General features: G+C 44.4%; 1 protein-coding gene across 6 annotated transcripts in view; it reads right to left on the bottom strand.

Annotated features, from left to right (window-relative positions):
• The window catches only part of st7 (suppression of tumorigenicity 7), a 131,503-nt gene that overhangs the window by 22,652 nt on the left and 89,070 nt on the right, over nt 1-19,781 (bottom strand). For all 6 annotated transcript variants that reach the window (XR_010006693.1, XR_010006692.1, XM_008111170.3 and 3 more), the window contains one exon: nt 14,508-14,605. Coding sequence is in view for 4 of the 6 variants with exons in the window: in XM_008111170.3 (XP_008109377.1) it covers nt 14,508-14,605 (98 nt within the window). In the remaining 2 variants the exon portion in view is untranslated. The remainder of the gene's footprint in view (nt 1-14,507; nt 14,606-19,781) is intronic.

Consider the following 19,781-nt stretch of genomic DNA (forward strand, 5'->3'; position numbering starts at 1 on the left):
GAAGCTGGCTTAAGTACTCAGCTTTCCACCTTTTCCAAAAGTGGTTGGCCAAGGACTGCACCTGTTTCCACAGGGCACGGTGAGTTCCGTCCGGAACTGGCAACATGATGTCCTTCCATTTTGGCACCTTTTGTGTCAAAATAAGTGCAGGAGTCAGTGGTTGTAAGTTCTCAGGGTCACTGGTAAGGGGAACCAGCGGCCGGTTGTTGATAATTGCGGTAACTTCCGCCATAAGTGTCACCAAAACATCATGAGTCAAAAACTTATGGTTAAGAAGCATGGCATTAAGAATCTTGCGACTAATGCCAATCATCCTCTCCCAAACTCCACTCATGTGGGAAGCATGGGGAACATTAAATGTCCAAAGAATTTGCTCACAGTTAGTGAAGTCTCGAACTTTGGTGTCCCTCTCAAACTTAGCCACACAGCTAAGTTCTTTGGTAGCACCTATAAAATTGGTGCCACAGTCTGACCGGATTGACTTAATTGGCCCTCTGAGGGCTATAAACCTTTTCAAGGCATTTAGGAATGATGAAGTGTCCATTCTCTCTACAACCTCTATATGGACAGCTCGTATTGACAAACAAGTAAACAAAACCGCCCATCTTTTATTATTTACAACACCACCCCTGGTTTTTCTGGTAACAATTTCCCAAGGACCAAACACATCGATTCCCACATGGGAAAAGGGTGGGTCTGTCAAAGTCCTATCCTGAGGTAGTTCTGCCATTAACTGACTTTGACAGTTTCGCCTAAGGCGCCTGCATTTAACACATTTGAAAATACAACTGTTGACCAACCTTTTGGCATTAACTACCCACAGACCTTCATTTCTAAGGGCTGTCTCAGTTAGAGTTCTACCCTGATGATGGATCCTTTCATGGTGATGCCGAACGAGCAGCAATGCAGTGTGACTATTAGGGGGTATGATGAGGGGTTTTTTATGCACACCTTGAGTTTAGCCTTGGCTAACCTTCCTCCAACTCTCAAAATACCCTCCTTGTCTAGAAATGGGTTTAACTCATTTAGAAGACTTTGATTAGGGATGTTGAGCCCTTGCTCTAGCCTAGCTATTTCCTGCTTGAAAACAGATCTCTGCACTGACTTGAATATGACGCTCTTAGCCTTTATCATATCCTGGACCTGTAAAGGCTCACTATCTTTGCAAGCTAAACGATGTATAAGCCTAGCAACTGCTCTAAGAAGACTGTGCCACTCCGAAAAACGTTCAAAACGGTGTGGTTCCAGGCAAGATCTTTGGCCCATCTTGATTTCTGTGGTCATCTTGCAAACTTTCACCTCTGGAACGGACTCGGGCAATTCTGTATTTTCGGTGGAAGAAAAGGCTGATGGAAAATTGACTTCGGTCAAGCATCTGGGGCCTGTCAGCCAACTTGAACTTAACACTCGTTGAGCTGAAGCTCCTCTGGAAGCGATGTCAGCTGGGTTGTCGCTGGTGGCGACATGGTGCCACTGGCTAGGCGTAGAACTGGATAGAATGTTGTTGATTCTATTAGCCACATACACCTTAAATTTCTTGGTCGTGTTGTTAATGTAACCAAGCACAATTGTACTGTCTGTGTGAAAATAAACATCCTGGAACAAGTTTCCTATCTCTTGCTGTATGATGCGCCATAGCTGTACTGCAAGCACTGCTGCACACAGTTCCAGCCGGGGTATAGAGGTTCCCATAGGAGCTATTTTAGCCTTTGCCATGATGAATCCTGCGTGACAAAAATCTTTGTCTTTTTGTCGCATGTATGCCACAGCTGCTATAGCTCGCTCAGATGCGTCACAGAAGATGTGAAGTTCTGTGGTGGGTTCTATCATTACCTTGCAGGGCACAAATTTTCGGGGAACTGTGATGGTTTCCAGGCCTTCAGCTTGGGCAGTCCAGTTTGACCAAGCTGTTTTTATTGATTGAGACAGCTCTTGGTCCCATCCTATTTTTTCTTGGATCACCTGTCTGAACAGAAGTTTAGCAGTGATCAGGACAGGAGCAGCTATGCCTAAGGGATCAAATATCCCATTGATGGCGGAAAGCATCTGTCTCTTAGTGTTCACAAACTGAAATTTAGATGCTCTTAACGAAAGATTGTCCGATTTTACATCCCAGAGAAGTCCTAAACTAGACTGGGAGCTTAACCCTTTGAATAACTCATGAACATTGCTTTCCGCTAAGTCTTCGGAGGGAAAGGCTTGCAAGATTTGTCTGCTGTTGGATAATAGTTTGTGCAGGCGAATGTTGGCACCTTTTAACAAAGCCTGCACCTCGTGCACTATTTGGATGGCTTGATGAACGGAGTCAAACGAAACCAGAAGATCATCCACGTAGAAGTTGTGGTTAACTATGCTGGCGACTTCTGGACTGAACTGGTGCCCAAACTCATCTGCGGTTCTTTTGAGGCAGTAGTTCGCAACAGCTGGAGACGGGGTATTTCCAAAGACATGTACGCGCATCTGAAAAACCCGAACGTCACACAAATTTTGAGTGTCCGCGTACCACAAGAACTTGAGGTACCTGCGATGATCAGGACGAACTAAAAAGGCGTAAAACATCTTGTGGATGTCTGCAATAACAGCAAACTCTTTCTCTCTAAATCTCAAGATGACTCCGAGCAAACTGTTTAAAAGATCTGGTCCCTTTAGCAAAACATTATTAAGAGAAATGCCTTGGCATGTGGCACTGGCATCGAATACAATTCGAACTTTATCAGGCTTTTGGGGATGTGTGACTTTATGGAAAGGCAGGAACCAATGTTCTTCATTGACCCCACTTTGATCAGAGACCTCGGCGTAGTTACTTTGGAATATGTCTTCCATAAAGCCAACGATTTGCTCTTTTACCTTGGGGTCTTTCTGCATCTTCTTCTTCAGTGACCAGAGTCTTTTTTCTGCCACATGCCTGTTGTTTGGCAAAGTGGGTTTTTCTGCTTTAAAAGGCAGAGGGGCTATCCAATTTCCCTCTGGACTCCGGGAAACTTGAGAGTTCATGATCTCTAAAAACCTCTGTTCATCTTTGGAAAGCGCTGTAGTTTCATCCCTTTCGGAGACTTCAAAGATGGAAGAATATTCTGGTGTTATCCCCTGACAATAGACCGAGATATGACTCAAACAGCTATGCATTAGTGTGGGGCGACTGCCTTGAAGCACGTGCGCTTGATGAGTGCCCACCGACGATGGAGGGTGCATCCTATTTATGCACACTGGGCCTGTAACTGTCCAGCCTAGTGGTAGCAGCTGAGCAATGGGCGCCCCTGGAGGTCCCTTAACTTGGTCGTTCACATAGAACAAGTTCGGGCAGTCCGCACCAAGTAGAAGGGCAATGTCCACATCTGGACGGAAAGCAGGAAAGGCGTTCTTCAGCCTTCGCAAGTGAGGATGGGCTTCCACGACTTCTCTGGTGACAATCTGCCTTTTGTTCCGGGGAATAGAGGAACACTCAATGAGGTCTGGTAACTCGAACAGTCTCTTCTGGTCACAAGAGGAGACAACAAAGCCGGATGCTATGCGACCCTGCAACTTCTTCTTCCCTACACAGGTGGACATGGTGTAGTCAACCGTCTGGGTTTTTATGTCAAACAGTTGGAAGAACTCTGGAGTCGCCAGGGAGGCGTCGCTTTGTGAATCCAAAGCCACGTAAAGTCTCTTTTTAAGCCAAGGTCTTCTGGCTGGATATACATCTGCTAGGCAGATGGGATGGCAGACTCTGAACTGGTGCGCGTCAGAGCATAGTTCAGTGCAGGCGACCGATGGAGCATCCTCCTGCATTCGTGACGCGGCCTGCGTGTTGGTGGCTTCAGTAGATGACCCTTCTTTGGAAAATGTGTCCCCTTTGGCGTGGGAGACAGCGTCAGAGTTGTGCATCGCGGTGCAATGCTTAAGGCTGTTACACCTTGCGCATTTGACGTCCTCTTTGCAGTTGGATGCAAAGTGAAGAGTTGCTCCACAGCATCTAAAACATATGCCCAGCTTCTGAACAATCTGTTGTCTTTCTTTATAAGGCTTCTTGCCAAATTCCCGGCAGTTGGCTAAACTGTGAGGCTTTTGGTGAATGGGGCAGAGCACCTCCTTCACCTCTGACTTGGATTCGTTGGCCCTGTGCTGAGTTTCAACAGCCTTAACACTAACCGGTCTTTTGGCCTCTCTGGATGGTTTTTTCTCCACTTTAGGTGCCTTCTCTGGCTGGGTCCCTTGGTATAAGGTGGGGAGGCCCGTCTGTGGATCATTCCTTTCTCTGGCCGCCCTGGTGATGAACTGGACCAAATGAGAAAATGGAGGGGAAGCCTGGGAGTGGGCCTCCTTGTAGTTGAAGACCTCCTGTCCCCAGCGTTCTTGCAAAGTGAAGGGCAGCTTGGTCAAGATCTGCCTCTGGGACAGGTGCTGATCGAGGCACCTCAAACCGGGCAGTTCTGGATTCTCCTTGGCCGACTCTAATTCCGTAAGGAGATTGCTGAGGTCCCACAAGAGTTTGAAGTCTTTGAGTTTTAAAGCTGGGAACCTTTGGAGCTTGTCCATAAGAGATGCTTCAATCTCTGTGCTGGCCCCATACCTCTGCTGCAACCTGGCCCAGGCCTTTTCCAGGGCTTTGTCGGGATCGGCTATGTGGGCTGCGTAGATCTTCTTAACTTGTGAGGATGAGGCTGGGCCCAACCATGCAGCCAGAAGAGTCAGTTCTTCCTCAGGCAATAACTTTAAGTCTCTGATTGCTCTCTGGAAGGTGGCCTTCCAGAGAAGAAATTCCTCAGGCTTGTCCGAAAACTTTTCGACACCCTTGTCCTTAAGATCTCTTCTGGGGCTTCTGATGATGGAGACAAGCTGGGACTCTGGCGTCGAAGGGAACAAGTGAGGAGTTTGCTGTTGTGGAGTGGACTCCCACCTTGCGTCAACCTTTGGCCTCTTGGAGGGATGACATCGACCGCTGACGAATCGATGGCTCCCTGTGCAGCTGTCTGTAGGGGCCAATTAGCACTCGGCCTTGAGGCCCTGATTGACTGACCTAGGGTTTTAGCAGGCGGCACAGGTAGCTCGAGCAAGGGTGAGCTCCCCGCTATGACGCTCTGCTCTGCAGGAAACTCAAAGGCGACTTTGGGGCCCTGCTCTGGGTAAGGAGACAAGTCTTCCTGTTCCTCATCCGAAAACTGGCTGTTCATGCTGCCGAGGTGCGCAAACACTTTGGCAGAAGGATCCTGTATTGGTAACTGGCTTACATTTTCTTCTGTGAGTGGCTCAATTAGGGCTTTGGCCAAAGTCTCAGCCCTTACCCTTTTGGCAGCGGCATCCATCTTTATTCTAAGCATCTCTATACGAGCCTGTTCTATTTGCATTTCGCTTTGTCTAAGGGCCTGTTCTATTTGCAGTCGTTGCTCTTCTTCTTTAAAGGGAAGGGTGAGATCAGCTGCCTTAGCATCAGCCTCCGCCCCCGCCACTTTACTCTGCAGCTCCAGACGTGCAGCCTCCTTGATGCGAAGGGCAGCTAGGGAGGAGATGGCACTTCCAGCAGCGGAAGACCTGTTGGAACGGCTGCAGTCGAACAAAGCGCGCTCCCTCAAATCAGATGCCTGGCTAGAACAACCAGACTTCAGGCTACCCAAAGGGGACTGTCCTTCCCTGGGCCCAGCCCTTGGCTGTACCGATGGGGAACTGGCCTCTAGGGCATCCAGAGTGACCCTCACCCTATCTTCTTTCTCTCTAGTATCGACTAGGAAATCCACTATTTCTGGCTCTGTGTCCTTTCTATTAATGCGTTCAGCAACTTGGACTACCTTTGCTGCCAAACGCTTCCAGAGACTAAAGGTTTTTTCCAGGTCTAACCTTAAAAACGATGGTACCTTTGAAGCATCTATGCTCTCTATTCTGGTTATCATTATTGTTATGCGCTCCCATGTTGATTCCAACTTCACATGGAGGAGTTCTTTTTCCTCCTCAAGTTGGGCTAGTAACTTGGCTGAGGGGTGTTTAACTCTTTGAGGCCTATCCTCCCTGCCTTCAACTTGAGAAGTAGGTTTACCATCTGCACCCCTTTGAGATTGCACAGACATTATGACCCTTACAGCAAGTTAAATTATACGAACACAAAGCAATATGAATAGCACAATGTACGACAAGATTCAACACTTAAAAATCTACTTTGCAAAAGAAAGAACCTTTGGTGCCAAACTTTGGCGGACAAACTGCAACATGACAACTGGTGGTCAGTTACCACTTGCTACCTTCCTTGAGAAAGGAAGGAGGGGATCTCCTTTGCTCAACTGACTCAAGCTGCCAAAATGACGACTTTGCCAAATTTGCAAACCCTACGTGCACCGTGGCTCGGGGCCTACCACCGAAAGGGCACTGAAGCTGGAACTGGAGAGGAGGGGTGAAGAAACACTGTAAATGAAGGTCACTCAGAAGGACGAAGTGGCAAGCGCTGCCGGCCGAGTGCTCCGGCCGAAATCCTGATGGCTGGGAGATGAAGAGGCAGGTCAAAGCCGGCCGAGTGCTCCGGCCGAACTCCTGATGAAGAGGCTGTCAAAGCCGGTTGAGTGCTCTGGCCGAACTCGCAGCAGCCTTGCCAGGCCTGTCCAGGTTCTGGCCTGGTTCTGGTGGGCTCCACGCCTCAGAGCCAGCCAAAGAACTGTCGCTGGAGCTCTGCGGCTCGAGATCTACCGCCGAGGGAGCCCTGGACGTTGCTGGGAACTGCACAGCCTGTGCAAACCCAGAAAGCCACTGGGCCACGTGCGCACACGCGAGCCAAATAGCAAGGAAATAGAGCCCCACTATTTGACTCCTTCAGGTCTGAGAGCGGGCTCCACTGACTCGGACGCTGGTAGAGTCTTTAGGTATGCAGACTGAGCCCAGGCGGAAAAGCCGCAGCCTATACTAAAACTTCCTAAACTGTAAAAAACAATAAAGCCGTGCAAGCTAGCTCAAGCGGAAAAACCGCTGATCGCCCTCAAAACTGTGCCGTCCGCCAGACAATAAAAAAAAAGAAAACTATAAAGCTGAAACGTGCCGTCCTTTATCCGGGCGAACTGCAAATCCCTATAAGCTGTCCTAAAAATATTGAACGACTGAGTCTGGAAAACTTCAAAAAAAAAAGGATGTTTATTCATACAAAGTTGTAAACTTGGCACAGATCTTAAAGTTACAGAAACAAATTTCTATAGGTTTTAGTTACAGAATTATCCCTGGTTCCAGAAGGCAAAAGTGATTATAAAACCACTACACCCTAATCACGCTGTCTATATTAGAAGGAGAAACTCTTTCCTTCCCTATCTTTACAGCAAAGATTAGTTCTAGAAGCGACGGAATAACCTTGCTCCTCTAACTAGATTTTCTATTCCAGATCAGCATAATTCAATACTTATCTAATTTGGATAGGCTTAGATTGGCCTGGTTTTGAGGATGATTTGTCCCAGTTAGCTTTGCACAGCTGCAGCACGTTGGAAGACTATAGCCAAAATGAGGCTCCAAAATGGAGACTAGACCCTGGTAAAAAAGGGCGGTCCTAAGATGTTGTACTCTTTGACCAATCATTGCAAAGAAAACTGCAGCCAGCTCTTGCAGACTCCAAGCCACTTTTCCTGGGCTTTTGCAGCCAGAGGCTGAAACAAAATGTAAAGGAGGGAAAACAAACAAACGACCAATAGGTAAGGCAAACCATCGTCCTGGGGGACGGAACATTAAATCTTAGCCTGTTCCTGTAAGCTGCCCCGAGCCGTAGGGGAGTGGCGGCATATAAGTCTGAATAATAAATAAATAAATAAAAAATCTAGGGCCAACATAAGGCTCCAGTGGTAACTGTAAGATTAAGATCAAGTAAATTATCAGAAAGGAATATCTCCTTTGAACTGGATTGGAAAACATATAACTTTTTGTTGGGTCATTGCTTGACTTTGACTACTTCCTTTTCTCTCCATCAAAGAAGAATTATAATCCCATATCCTGGTCTGAAAGAATGGTAGCATTTCAATTCAGTTTATCCCTGAAACACTGGACAACTGAGAACAAAAGTATTGCTTGAGTAATAACAATAATCAATTATTGCCTTTCTTTGCAAAGTGAAGAAAGTGAGGAAAGTGTTCACAATCTGCAAATAGTATTTTCTAAGATAGCAAATAACACAGAAGACCAATGACAAATTAGAAATACATTACATCCTCACCCCTTTTTCTTTCTTTCTGACTAATAATATCTTCCTTGAATCTGCCCGCCCCCCTTATTGTCTACAGTAGGGCTTCCAAATCAATGATAAATCCACCAGAAAAGGGTTTTTTTAATCCCTCTGCCTTACACTGGCTTAGACCAATGTGGATTGCAACTGTGAAACCAGGCATCACTTTTCTCTCTCAGAGTAAATGTAATCCAATAAGAATACACAGGCAGATAAAATGTGGACTCTAATGAGCCTCTCACTCTCAAATTGAGGCCAACTGCTTTCTCTTTCCTAAAGTGGAATAATTTTAAAGTAAATCACCATGAAGTAGGGTGAGCTAGCAAGTTGACAAGTAATGTAAATGGAGTATTGCTGCAAGAATAAAATGTTCTGTTCACTATAGTCCTCAATTACATCAAAAGGAAATGCATATGTTATTGTGCAATTTGCTTTTCCATTTACAGAAGATAAAAGCTATTCTATCTATTTTTCCGGCTTAGGGTGTGTATGCGTATGTATGTGTTGAGCAGAATCAGGTTGCTACTAGTGCCCTCGGATTCGTGTTTTCCATGGGGACGCCTTAGGATACATACTGCTTCTGGTCTTATCATAGACCTTGATACCAGTAGGGCTTGCTCCACTGCCATTATCATGTTTTCTATGCTGCTCACATCATTGAACTATTGGTGTGTCACAGCATACAGCCATGAGAGAAGATGCAAGTTAATATCCTGTCTGTTCCAAAATCATTCATTATCCGAGTGGCCAAGAGTGCAAAAATGGCAAAAGTTTCTTTGCAATATCCCTTACAGAACAATAAAATGATAAATTGAACCAATTAAGACAGAATTTAGTCTAGTTTAAAATTATGTGAATTTTCCTGGAGGATATCTCTTGAGTCTACAGATTAGTACATCCTGTCTCTACATACAGCATCTAGAAAGATAGAAAGAAAAAGATATGTATGTGTTTAACACACTGGGATGAGGTCTGTGATTCCAGGCTAATCAACAATGCCTCTAGTGAAGACCTCAGAGGCTAATAGTGACATTATATGCTATATATATAATGTAGTTCAATGTAGTCAAACTGCATTATATGAGCCTACACTGACCATATACAGTAGAGTCTCACTTATCCAAGCTAAAAGGGCCGGCAGAAGCTTGGATAAGCGAATATCTTGGATAATAAGGAAGGATTAAGGAAAAGCCTATTAAACATCAAATTAGGTTATGATTTTACAAATTAAGCAGTGTTATGGTTGAGCCTCATGGCTCTGCTACTGGGAGACGTGGGCGTAAGACTCCTCGAGAGTCAGATACTCTCGAGGAGCGAGAAAGAAAGCGGCTGCGAGATATCTTTGCAGAACCATCTGACGAGGATGATTTTGAAGGGTTTACTGAGAGAATGGAGGAAGAGATGGTTAGCTCGGAAGAAGATGATATGGAATGGACTCGTGTAAGGGAGGATTTGGGTGCCACTGGCAATGATAGAATGGAAGGCGATTGGGGACCTTCAGGATTAGATCCATGGGCAAGCTGGAGGGATGGGACGGGATCCACAGCTGGGGATGCTGTGGGGCGTAGTCAGAGGTGTTCCAGCTCTGATGAGGAAAGTGATGAGGAAACGCCCGGGCTAAGGAGGGCAGCTGATAGTGATGAGGACTTGTAACTGGCATAAAATGGGGTTTGGGAGCAATAGCAAATTGCGTTGGGCAAGGTAATCTGGACGAACGCTTGGGATCTGTGTGGGAAGTTTCCTGAAGACGGGTGTGTTTCGTTTGCTGACTACGTAAGTTATCTCGGACATTGGGCTCAGACGGCGGGAGGAATTGTGTGGGGTTTTGTTGTGCAACCTCTGCTTAATCTTAATAGCTTTGACCTTCCGTCGTCTTCTTGACGGACGCCATCTGCTTGTACTGGACATACGGACTGCTTGACTACGGCTTCGGACACTCCTACCTGTATTGGACCTGGTGAACTACAAACGTCTGCATCTACCTTACGACCTTCGGAACGGATTTGGGACCTCGCTGACTGCTAAGCCCTCGTCTGCTGAGTTTGTATCGGGAATCTGTCTGCTGTGTGGAGGAGTAACCTTTAAAGTTACTCAGAACATAGTTTTGGCAGCAGAGAAGCATCTGCTGCCAATTAGTTGTATTCCTTTGAACTCTTTGTTCACCAGCTTCTGTTTTGTTTGTTCTCAGGCTGAAGCAAGCTGTTTTGATTTTACCCGGATTAAACTCCGGTTTAATCCGGTTTATCTTTTGAACGTTTTTCTTGCCCCTTTTTACTTTTTAGGCTAGTGTTTGCCTAGCCCTTGTCTTTTACGGGCATTTCGAGTGCTGTAACTCCAATAAACTCTGTTATCTTTTATCTTGTGGCGTTCTGTCCTTGACAAGCACCAAAACATCATGTTTTACAACAAATTTGACAGAAAAAGTAGTTCAATACACAGTAATGTTATGCTGTAATTACTGTATTTATGAATTTAGCACCAAAATATCACGATATATTGAAAACATTGACTACAAAAATGGCTTGGATAATCCAGAAGCTTGGATAAGCGAGGCTTGGATAAGTGAGACTCTACTGTAATGCAGTTTCAGCATAGTTGTACCCTTCGTTACTATTTCAGAAGGTTAACAAACAAGCAAACACACAAGCAGGCAAACACAAAGAACACAATATCTGTTCTTTTCCAACACTGGAACCATTACAAAACACATCACACATGAAGGTTACAGCAACATTTCAGCAAAGGACGGTGGTAATTTCAAAGGGCTTAAGTATGTTAAGGGAAGGCAAATATTTTCAAAAGTGTTGTATCTACAAGGATAAGGTATCTTGAAAAACTGTTGTAACTCTGAAAATTAGAAAATTAAGGCTCCCATTCCATTAGTGGCATACACTGGTATTAAGTCTAAATTACAGTTTCACATGGCTTCTCACGTATTTTTTTTTAATGGTGGAGAGGGGAAAAGCCTACCCTTCTTGCAATAGTAGTAGTAGTAGTAGTAATAGTCATTTTATTTCTTATCTACCTCTCCTCGTGGCTCAAGGTGGGTCAAGGTCTTGACATTATCGTTTTCCTATAGTCTCTTGACAACTAAGAGTCCAAAAATCATCTGCCTATGTTCTGAAAGCTGAATGCACAACAGTGTTGTGAATCATTGTTGTTAATTCAGCTCTCAGAATATGGATGCATTCTCCTTAGCAGCTCTGTCTTTCCTTGGCCATTATGCATCTATTTGCTGGGGTAAGATGGCAGGACAACAGTGAACAGGAAGATGTGGCATAGTCCAACCTGGGAAAACTTTATGCTATGTCTCCTTGATACACAAGTCCAGTTGAAATTGAATAATTTCTGCAAACTGTGCATATGTTTCTCAAATAAGGCATATGGCGACAACTTTTAATAAAAAATCTACTGAATAATTTAAAATTGTTATTTCTCACAAGCCAACTATTTGCTCTGTGCCTTATTTCCCCAGAAGCGACATCACTCACGCTTTAAAATTTATTTATTTATTTACTTCATTTCCATCCCGCTCTTCTCACCCCATGGGGGACTCAAAACAGCATACATCATACGTCTAGGCAAAAATTCAATGCCTCATTATACATAAATGAATAAAACTGTATAAAATCACTAAGATAAGAACTTCATGTTCTTCTCTTAGGAATAAACAATCTTCTTCAGTCTTTTAAACATTTTTTTAGTCCTTCCTCTGTTTCCAAACATTTTAGAAACTGTTTCCAAACAATTTGGAAATTGCAAAAATAGACATAACGTATGTGCAGAAAACATCTAGAACTCCATCTGCCCATAACATTACCTAGAACTCTTTCCCTTCAAAGTGAAAGTCTTTACTTGGGTAAGAACAACATAACTCAAGATTGTCTACACACATTAAACATTAAAAAAACACAAATAAAAAGATGAAAAATATACAATACAGTATAGCAAATGCAAGGAATTTAAAGAACAGGAAGAAGTAAGAATATAAAAGTGTCTTCTGTATTTTATTTCTGAGGCTATCTATCTATCTATCTATCTATCTATCTATCTATCTATCTATCTATCTATCTAGTATGGCTATATCTCATCTCTTACCTATCTTCCAATAATCAAGTCATGCTAATTTTCAAAACCTGAAATCTATTCATTTTTTTTTCTCAAAAAGTCTACTTGAGGTTTTCAATCTTTGAAAAATGTTACTACTGTATATACTCGAGTATAAGCCGACCCAAATATAAGCCGAGGTACCTAATTTTACCACAAAAAACCTGGGAAAACATTGACTCCAGTATAAGCCGAGGGTGGTAAATTTCAGAAATAAAAATAGAGATACCAATAAAATTACATTAATTGAGGCATCAGTAGGTTAAATGTTTTTGAATATTTACATAAAGCTCAAATTTAAGATAAGACTGCCCAACTCTGATCAAATCATTATTCTCATCTTCTTCAATGTAAATGTGCTTATGTATCCTTTTAATAATAAAGTAAAATAATACATGTAATAATAATAATAAATAAATACAGGAAAATAATACAAGTAATAATAGAGTAAAATAATAAATGCAATAATAATAATAATAATAATAATAATAAGATCAGAGTGAAATAATAAATGTATTAATAATAATAATAATAAAACAGAGTAAAATAAAATGTAATAGTAGCAACAATAGATAAAAATAATAAATGTAATACCAATAATAATAGAGAAAAATAATAAATGTACCATATATTCTCGAGTATAAGCTGACCCAAATATAAGCCAACCAGGGCCCTCACTCGAGTATAAGCCGAGGGGGGCTTTTTCAATCTTAAAAAAAGAGCTGAAAAACTAGGCTTATACTCGAGTACTTATTTTCTCCAATTAAAATCAGTAATTTATCCATTTCTGCCAGTTCATTCACTTTGACGACCATTCTTCTTTACCCATTTCCATCTTTGGGCAGAAAACAGTTTTGCTGCAGTAATCGTACACTTCAATACCCTTCCATGGTTCTTTTTTAGTTGTTTAAGCACAACTCCCTGACAAACCAGATTTAATCTTAATTATATACTTTTTTAAACATTCTCTGCATCAAAGTATGCAGTTGCACCCAGAACCTTTTAGCCTTTTCACAAATCCACCACATGTATTGGACATGGGATCTTGCTGTTTTCATTTCCATCCTATACTTGAAACTGCCTTATACATCCTGAACAACTTTTCTGGTGCCACATACCTGTTTTTTTTAAGGTCATAAAATGAGGTTAATTTTTAATGACTCAGCTGGCTGCCCTGACATCTCTCCGTGATGGAAGAGAAATCGTTTTAGATGGATATACCCTATTCACTAATGACCATCTGTCGGGATGATAATTTCATGACTGTACAAGTACCAGCAGCCCCTCAGATTAACACAAAATGTAACAGAGCCAGCGATGATGAGGTTGGAAAGAGAAATCAAAGCTTTCGTAACTAGTCATTAAGGAACAATGGCCATGTTAGAATTTTAAACTAAATTCTCTCTATATATTTAACTATACAAGATTCTACAATACTATATTTGGTTTTAAATGCTTATTTATGTTTTATTTTATAGATGGTTTTATGTGTTATATATGCTGATTGTCTTGGACTTGTATTGCTTTTAATATGTTGTAAGTCGCTTTGGGTCCTTTTGTGGGAGAAAAGCGGGATACAAATAAAGAATTATTATATTATTATAATAACTATTATTACAGAGCTCACAGTGGTGCAATGGGTTAAACCCTTGTGCCAGCAGGACTGCTGACCGACAGGTCAGCAGTTTGAATCCTGGAGAGCAGGTGAGCTCCCTCTGTCAGCTCCAACTCCCCATGCAGGGCATGAGAGAAACCTCCCACAAGGCTAGTAAAAAACATCAAAACATCCAGCTGCACCCTAGGAAACGTCCTTGCAGACAGTCAATTCTCTCACACCAGAAGCAACTTGCAGTTTCTCAAGTTGCTCCTGACAAGAAAAAAATTATTACAGTAATTTATTCACCAATCTAGTTTGTATAGGACCCCTTAGAAAAAGCAGGTTAAGAGATGCCCCATGTTCAAATAATGGAAAACTCAAATTTAATTTCTACCTGTCAAAAAGGAGTGAAAGTGAAGCAAGGAAGATATAGAGAAAAAGCTCATGAACCCAAGAAAGTCTTTCGAAATACGGGGTTGGGTGCGGTTATACTGTCTATAAAAGGTATGTGAAAAGAAACTAGGACTACTGTATTATTATTATTTTGTATATTTAGGTTACGCTTGATCTACAGACAAAACAAGCACTGCTACAAGTTTGACTGGTCATGGGAATAGACAAATGTTAACACAAATCCAAACTCACATCTCTCATCATTTTCACAGCTTCCCTGGTCCTCCCAAGCTTTCTTGCACACATAGCCAGTCTCCTTTTAATGTAGACTAATACATTAGTGTCCCGTCCTGGGGAGAGAGAGAAGGAGAGAGAGAGAGAAAAGGAGAGAGAGAAAGAAGGAGGGGAAAAAAGGTTTTAAGAGGGTGAGTGTTTTCAGAAACAGACAGAACAAAAGGTCCATTTAACATCTCCAGTGTGTAATGTACAACCCTTTGGGGAATTCTTACTGCTGACGGACAAGCAGCAGGAAAATACATATACTGACTTCTGCTGCTGGAGCCTGCCTGTCACCAATAGTGTTAGTGAAGAAATAGATGGAGAGCAGAGGTTTTAGTGTCATGTCTATGTAATGCCACTATGGCTTCCAAGCACTGATGCCAAATTATTCAATTCATGCCGAAACACAGAGGACACTCATCATTTGCTTTGACCCTTCTTCAACATGTCCTGGCTGCTTAGTGTGAAATGAAAAGTTCTCTGAGGTGATTGGATATAATGGATAAAATTGATCTACATCTCTGTAGTTCTGCCGTATCATAGGTAGTATACACATAATAAAAGAATAAACTTAGATACCATTCTTTTGTTTTCAGCTCTGATAAAGATAGAATCTACTAATACTTCTGGACCCAAAGAACACTTTTATGAACATAGAGATAATTTATTTCTTTTCTACATTTATATCCCGCCCTTCTCACCCCAAAAGGGGAACTCAGAGCGGCCTTACAAAAAGGCAGCAATTTGATGCCATACATATACATACATACAGTAAAACACATACACATTATAACCAAAAATCTGCAGCAATATTAAAACAATTATTAAAATCACATCATCCAGAGTCCAAGGCCGTTCCATTAGTCATTTCACAGTTTCATATACTCCTATTGTACTAACTTGCTAGCCAAAGGCTTGGTCCCATAACTAGGTTGTTACTTTCTTTCTGAAGGTCAGGAGGGAGGGGGCTGCTTTGATTTCGCTGGGGAGGGAGTTCCATAGCCGAGGGGGCACCACTGAGAAGGCCCTGTCTTTCATCCCCACCTATCGTGCTTGCGAGGGTATTGGGACCATGAGCAGAGCCTCCCCTGACAATCTTAATCTCCAAGGTGGATCATAGAGGGAGATACGTTTGGACAGGTAAGCTGGGCCAGAACTGTTTAGGGGTTTATAGGCTAAAGCCAGCACTTTGAATTGTGCTCGGAAGCAGAACTGGCAGCCAGTGGAGCTGGTGCAAGAGGGGAGTTGTATGCTCCCTGTACCCCACTCCAGTTAGAAACCTGGTTGCCTCCCACTGGACTACTTGAACCTTCCAAACAGTCTTCAAAGTGCGTTGCAGTAGTCTATATGAGATGTAACAAGAGCATGGACCATCGTGGCCAAGTCTGACTTCCTAAGGTATGGGCGCAACTGGCACACAAGTTTTAATTGTGCAAAAACCTCCCTGGCCACTGCCAAAACCTGGGGTTCCAGTCTCAGTGATGAGTCCAGGAGAACTCCCAAGCTGAGAATCTGTGTCTTCAGGGGGAGTGTAACCCCATCCAGCACAGGCTGTAACTCTATACCCTATTCGGACTTCTGAATGACCAGGAGAACCTCTATCTTGTCAGGATTCAATTTCAATTTGTTTGCCCTCATCCAGACCGTTACAGCGGCCAAGCTGAACAACAACCTGAACAGTCTCCTTAGTAGCAGGTGGAAAGGAGTAATAGAACTGAACATCATCTACGTGCAGATAACACTCAACTCCAAAACTCCAGATGAGGTCTCCCAACGGCTTCATGTAGATGTCAAACAATATAGGGGACAATACTTAAATAATAATTAAACTGATTGTGTAGATGCCTGTCCACCAGTAGTGCTACACAGCTGATAAACTTTCTTGTGCCAGTAGATAAAGGAATGTGAACTCTATATGCCGTGGGATGTTATTGAGATTCTAACTCACACTGGTCTGAAGTAAGACACAACAACCCCCATCTTTCCAGGATAAAATTGTCAGAGCTAGCACCTTTCAAGGATGTACTGAACAGAAGATATACTTAGCACCAAACATACAAGGATTTTGTGTTGCCAAAAGTGAATAAGAATATTATATGCTCCAATAAGAAGTGGAGAGGAACATACAACTCTAAAGATATTCACTAAGAAATAGTTCCTACTGATTTCAGTGAGATTTATGGCCACATACATATGGAGAGGGTTATACTGCATATTCATGAACTAAAACATGAAATCAAGATGGACAGGTTGCTTACCTGTAACCATGTTTCTTCGAGTGTACTCTGTGAATTCACACTAATGGAGAGGCTGCGCCTGCGCAGGTCCCAACGGAAAACTCTTCCCAAGCTGAAGTTTAAATTTTGGCGGTAGCCACGCCCCTCCGTCCCCGGAGGGCATATAAGGCAGCCCTCGGCGTCTCCTCCCCAGTTCCTACGCCGCTAAGGCAACGAGAAAGGAAGAGGGTTTGCCAGAGGGGAAGGAAGGGCGGGCTTGTGTGAATTCACAGAGTACACTCGAAGAAACATGGTTACAGGTAAGCAACCTGTCCTTTTTCTTCGTGTACTCTGTGAATGCACACTAATGGAGACTAGCAAGCTTAGGTCTCGGAGGCGGGCTAAGCAAACCCTGACAACGAGAAAATGTCCAAACATATGTTTATTAAACATCAAAACATGGTCCGAGGACCCATTAAAGTATTGCATTAACACACACCAAACACCGAGAGCAACCCGGTAAGGCATGATATAACCATTTAAGAGCACATGTGTAAGTAGGAACATCATTCCCCCAAAGGGGGAAGGCAGTTGCAAATAAGGCACAAATTGTCAAAGAGAACAGTGCAAACATGTACCGAACAGGAAAATCGACAAAAAAGTCGCATGAGGAAAAACATCCACAGAGAAGTCATAAATGCATAAGGTTTAGGACAAGCATGAAGATAAAACTGCCCTAGCAAAGGCTGAATCCTTTAAAGTTTTTTGGTCTACCCTATAGTGAGACACGAATGTAAGGGGGTTGGACCAGATCGCTGCCCTGCAAATGGAGTCCAGGGGGATGCCCCTTAGGAAGGCAGTCGACGTGGAGAGACCTCTCGTCGAGCGCGGGCGGACCGACGGAGGGGGAGGTCGTTTGGCTAGTTCATAGGCCAGTTCAATGGCCTGAGCGATCCAATGGGACAGTCTTTGTGAAGAAATAGGATTGCCCAGTTTATCTGGGGCATGGGCCACAAAAAGTTTTGGGGACTTTCGAATGTCCTTAGTACGGTCCCGGTAGAAAAGAAGTGCTCTACGCACATCGAGGAGGTGCAGTCTCCGCTCAAGGGGAGACGAGGGGTCTGGGAAGAAGGCGGGAAGGACAATGTCCTGGTTAAGGTGAAAGGCCGAGACCACCTTGGGAAGGAAGGTGATGTCCGGACGGAGAACGGCGCGGTCATGATGAAAGCGGAGGTAAGGTTCATCAACCCGAAGGGCCGCCAGCTCCGAGGGTCTGCGCGCCGAGGTTATGGCCACCAGGAAGGCAACTTTCCAAGAAAGGAGACGTAGGTCGGTCGAAGCCAATGGTTCAAAAGGGGAGGCAGTGAGCTGGGAAAGCACGAGCTCGAGGTTCCACCCCGGAGTAGGAGGTTGAGACGGTGGGCAGATGTTATTGTATCCTTTCAAGAAGGTTTTGACAAGGTGATCGGAGAACAACGACGGACTACCATGTTGCTGAAAACACCAGGATAGAGCGGCCAAGTAAGATTTCATAGAAGCAAGAGAAAGTTTTTGGTCTGCCAAAGACATAAGGAAGTCCAGGACAATCGGTACCGAGGTTGGGAAGGCAGTAATTCCCCGGGAGCGAAGAAAAGAACGAAAGCGAGAAACTTTATAAGTGTAGGCCCTGGTTGTAGCCGGCTTGTGAGCTGCGCGGAGGACCTCCTGTAGGTTGTGCGGGAGGGAGGTCAGGCGAGAATCCTCCAAGCAGTGAGATGTAGAGAGGGGAGATCCGGGTGCAGGATCTGGCCGTTCTCCCTGGACAAGAGGTGAGGTAGAAGGGGCAGAGTGAAGAAGGTCGCTCTGGAGAGATGAAGAAGAGCCGGGAACCAAGGTTGACGGGGCCAGGCTGGAGCTATCAGGATTGCCGACGTCGGTACCGACCGGAGTTTCTGTAGGACCTTTGGTATGAAAGGAAAGGGCGGAAAGAGGTAGATCGGTTCCGCAGACCAGTCCAGAAGGAAGGCGTCTCCCAGGCAGCCTGGAGAGGAGGACGGGGGAAGTCTTGCCCCGTATCGAGGCAGCTGAGCATTCTGGGGAGAAGCGAAAAGGTCTAGAGTGGGGAAGCCCCATTTGTGAAAAAGAGAAAGAAGAGTCTCGGGGTCGAGCATCCACTCGTGGGAGGAAGTCGTCATCCTGCTGAGGGCGTCTGCCAAGTTGTTCTGGATCCCGGGAAGGTGAATCGCCGAGATTTGGATGTTGCGGGCTATGCACCAATACCACAGCTGGGAGGAGAGGAGCATCAGCTTCCTTGAACCCATGCCGCCCTGTTTGTTGATGTAGAAGACTGCTACCGTGTTGTCTGATTGGACGAGGACAGACCTTTGGGAGATCAGGCGGGAGAAGGCTTTCAGAGCCTTGAAGATAGCAAGGAGTTCCAGAAAGTTTATGTGATTGGCCTTCTCGGAGGGAGACCAGAGGCCTTGAACAGTGAGACCCTTCATGTGGGCTCCCCAGCCGAAATTGGATGAGTCCGTGGTTATGGTGGTGGAGGGGGGAATCGGGTGGAACGGAAGACCCCTGCAGACGTTGGAGAGGGATTTCCACCAGAGAAGCGACCGACAAACATGGGGCGGGACCGAGAGAAACCTCGAGTTGGGGTGGCGAAATGGCTTGAAAACGTCTATGAACCACCTCTGCAGGGTCCGGAGATGGAGCCTGGCAAACGGGGTCGTGAGGACTGTGGAGGCCATGTGGCCGAGCAGTACTTGGATGGATCGAGCCCGAACCCTCCAGTGGGTCTCGCAGAAGATGATTTGTTGGCGAAGGGCTAGAAACCTGTCGAGCGGGAGGGAGACAGTCCGAGCGATTGAGTCGAACAGGGCACCGATGAAGCGAATTTTGTTCGACGGGGTGAGGTGAGATTTGTCGTGGTTTAGCTGGAGACCGAGAGATTCTAGAAGAGAGAGGGTGTAGTCGACGTGACGTCGGAGGAGGGCAGGGTCGGATCCGACCAGAAGCCAGTCGTCCAGATAAGGAAAGACTGTGATCC

The sequence above is a fragment of the Anolis carolinensis genome, chromosome 5, assembly GCF_035594765.1.
Source record: "Anolis carolinensis isolate JA03-04 chromosome 5, rAnoCar3.1.pri, whole genome shotgun sequence".
Classification (NCBI taxonomy): Eukaryota; Metazoa; Chordata; class Lepidosauria; order Squamata; family Dactyloidae; genus Anolis; species Anolis carolinensis.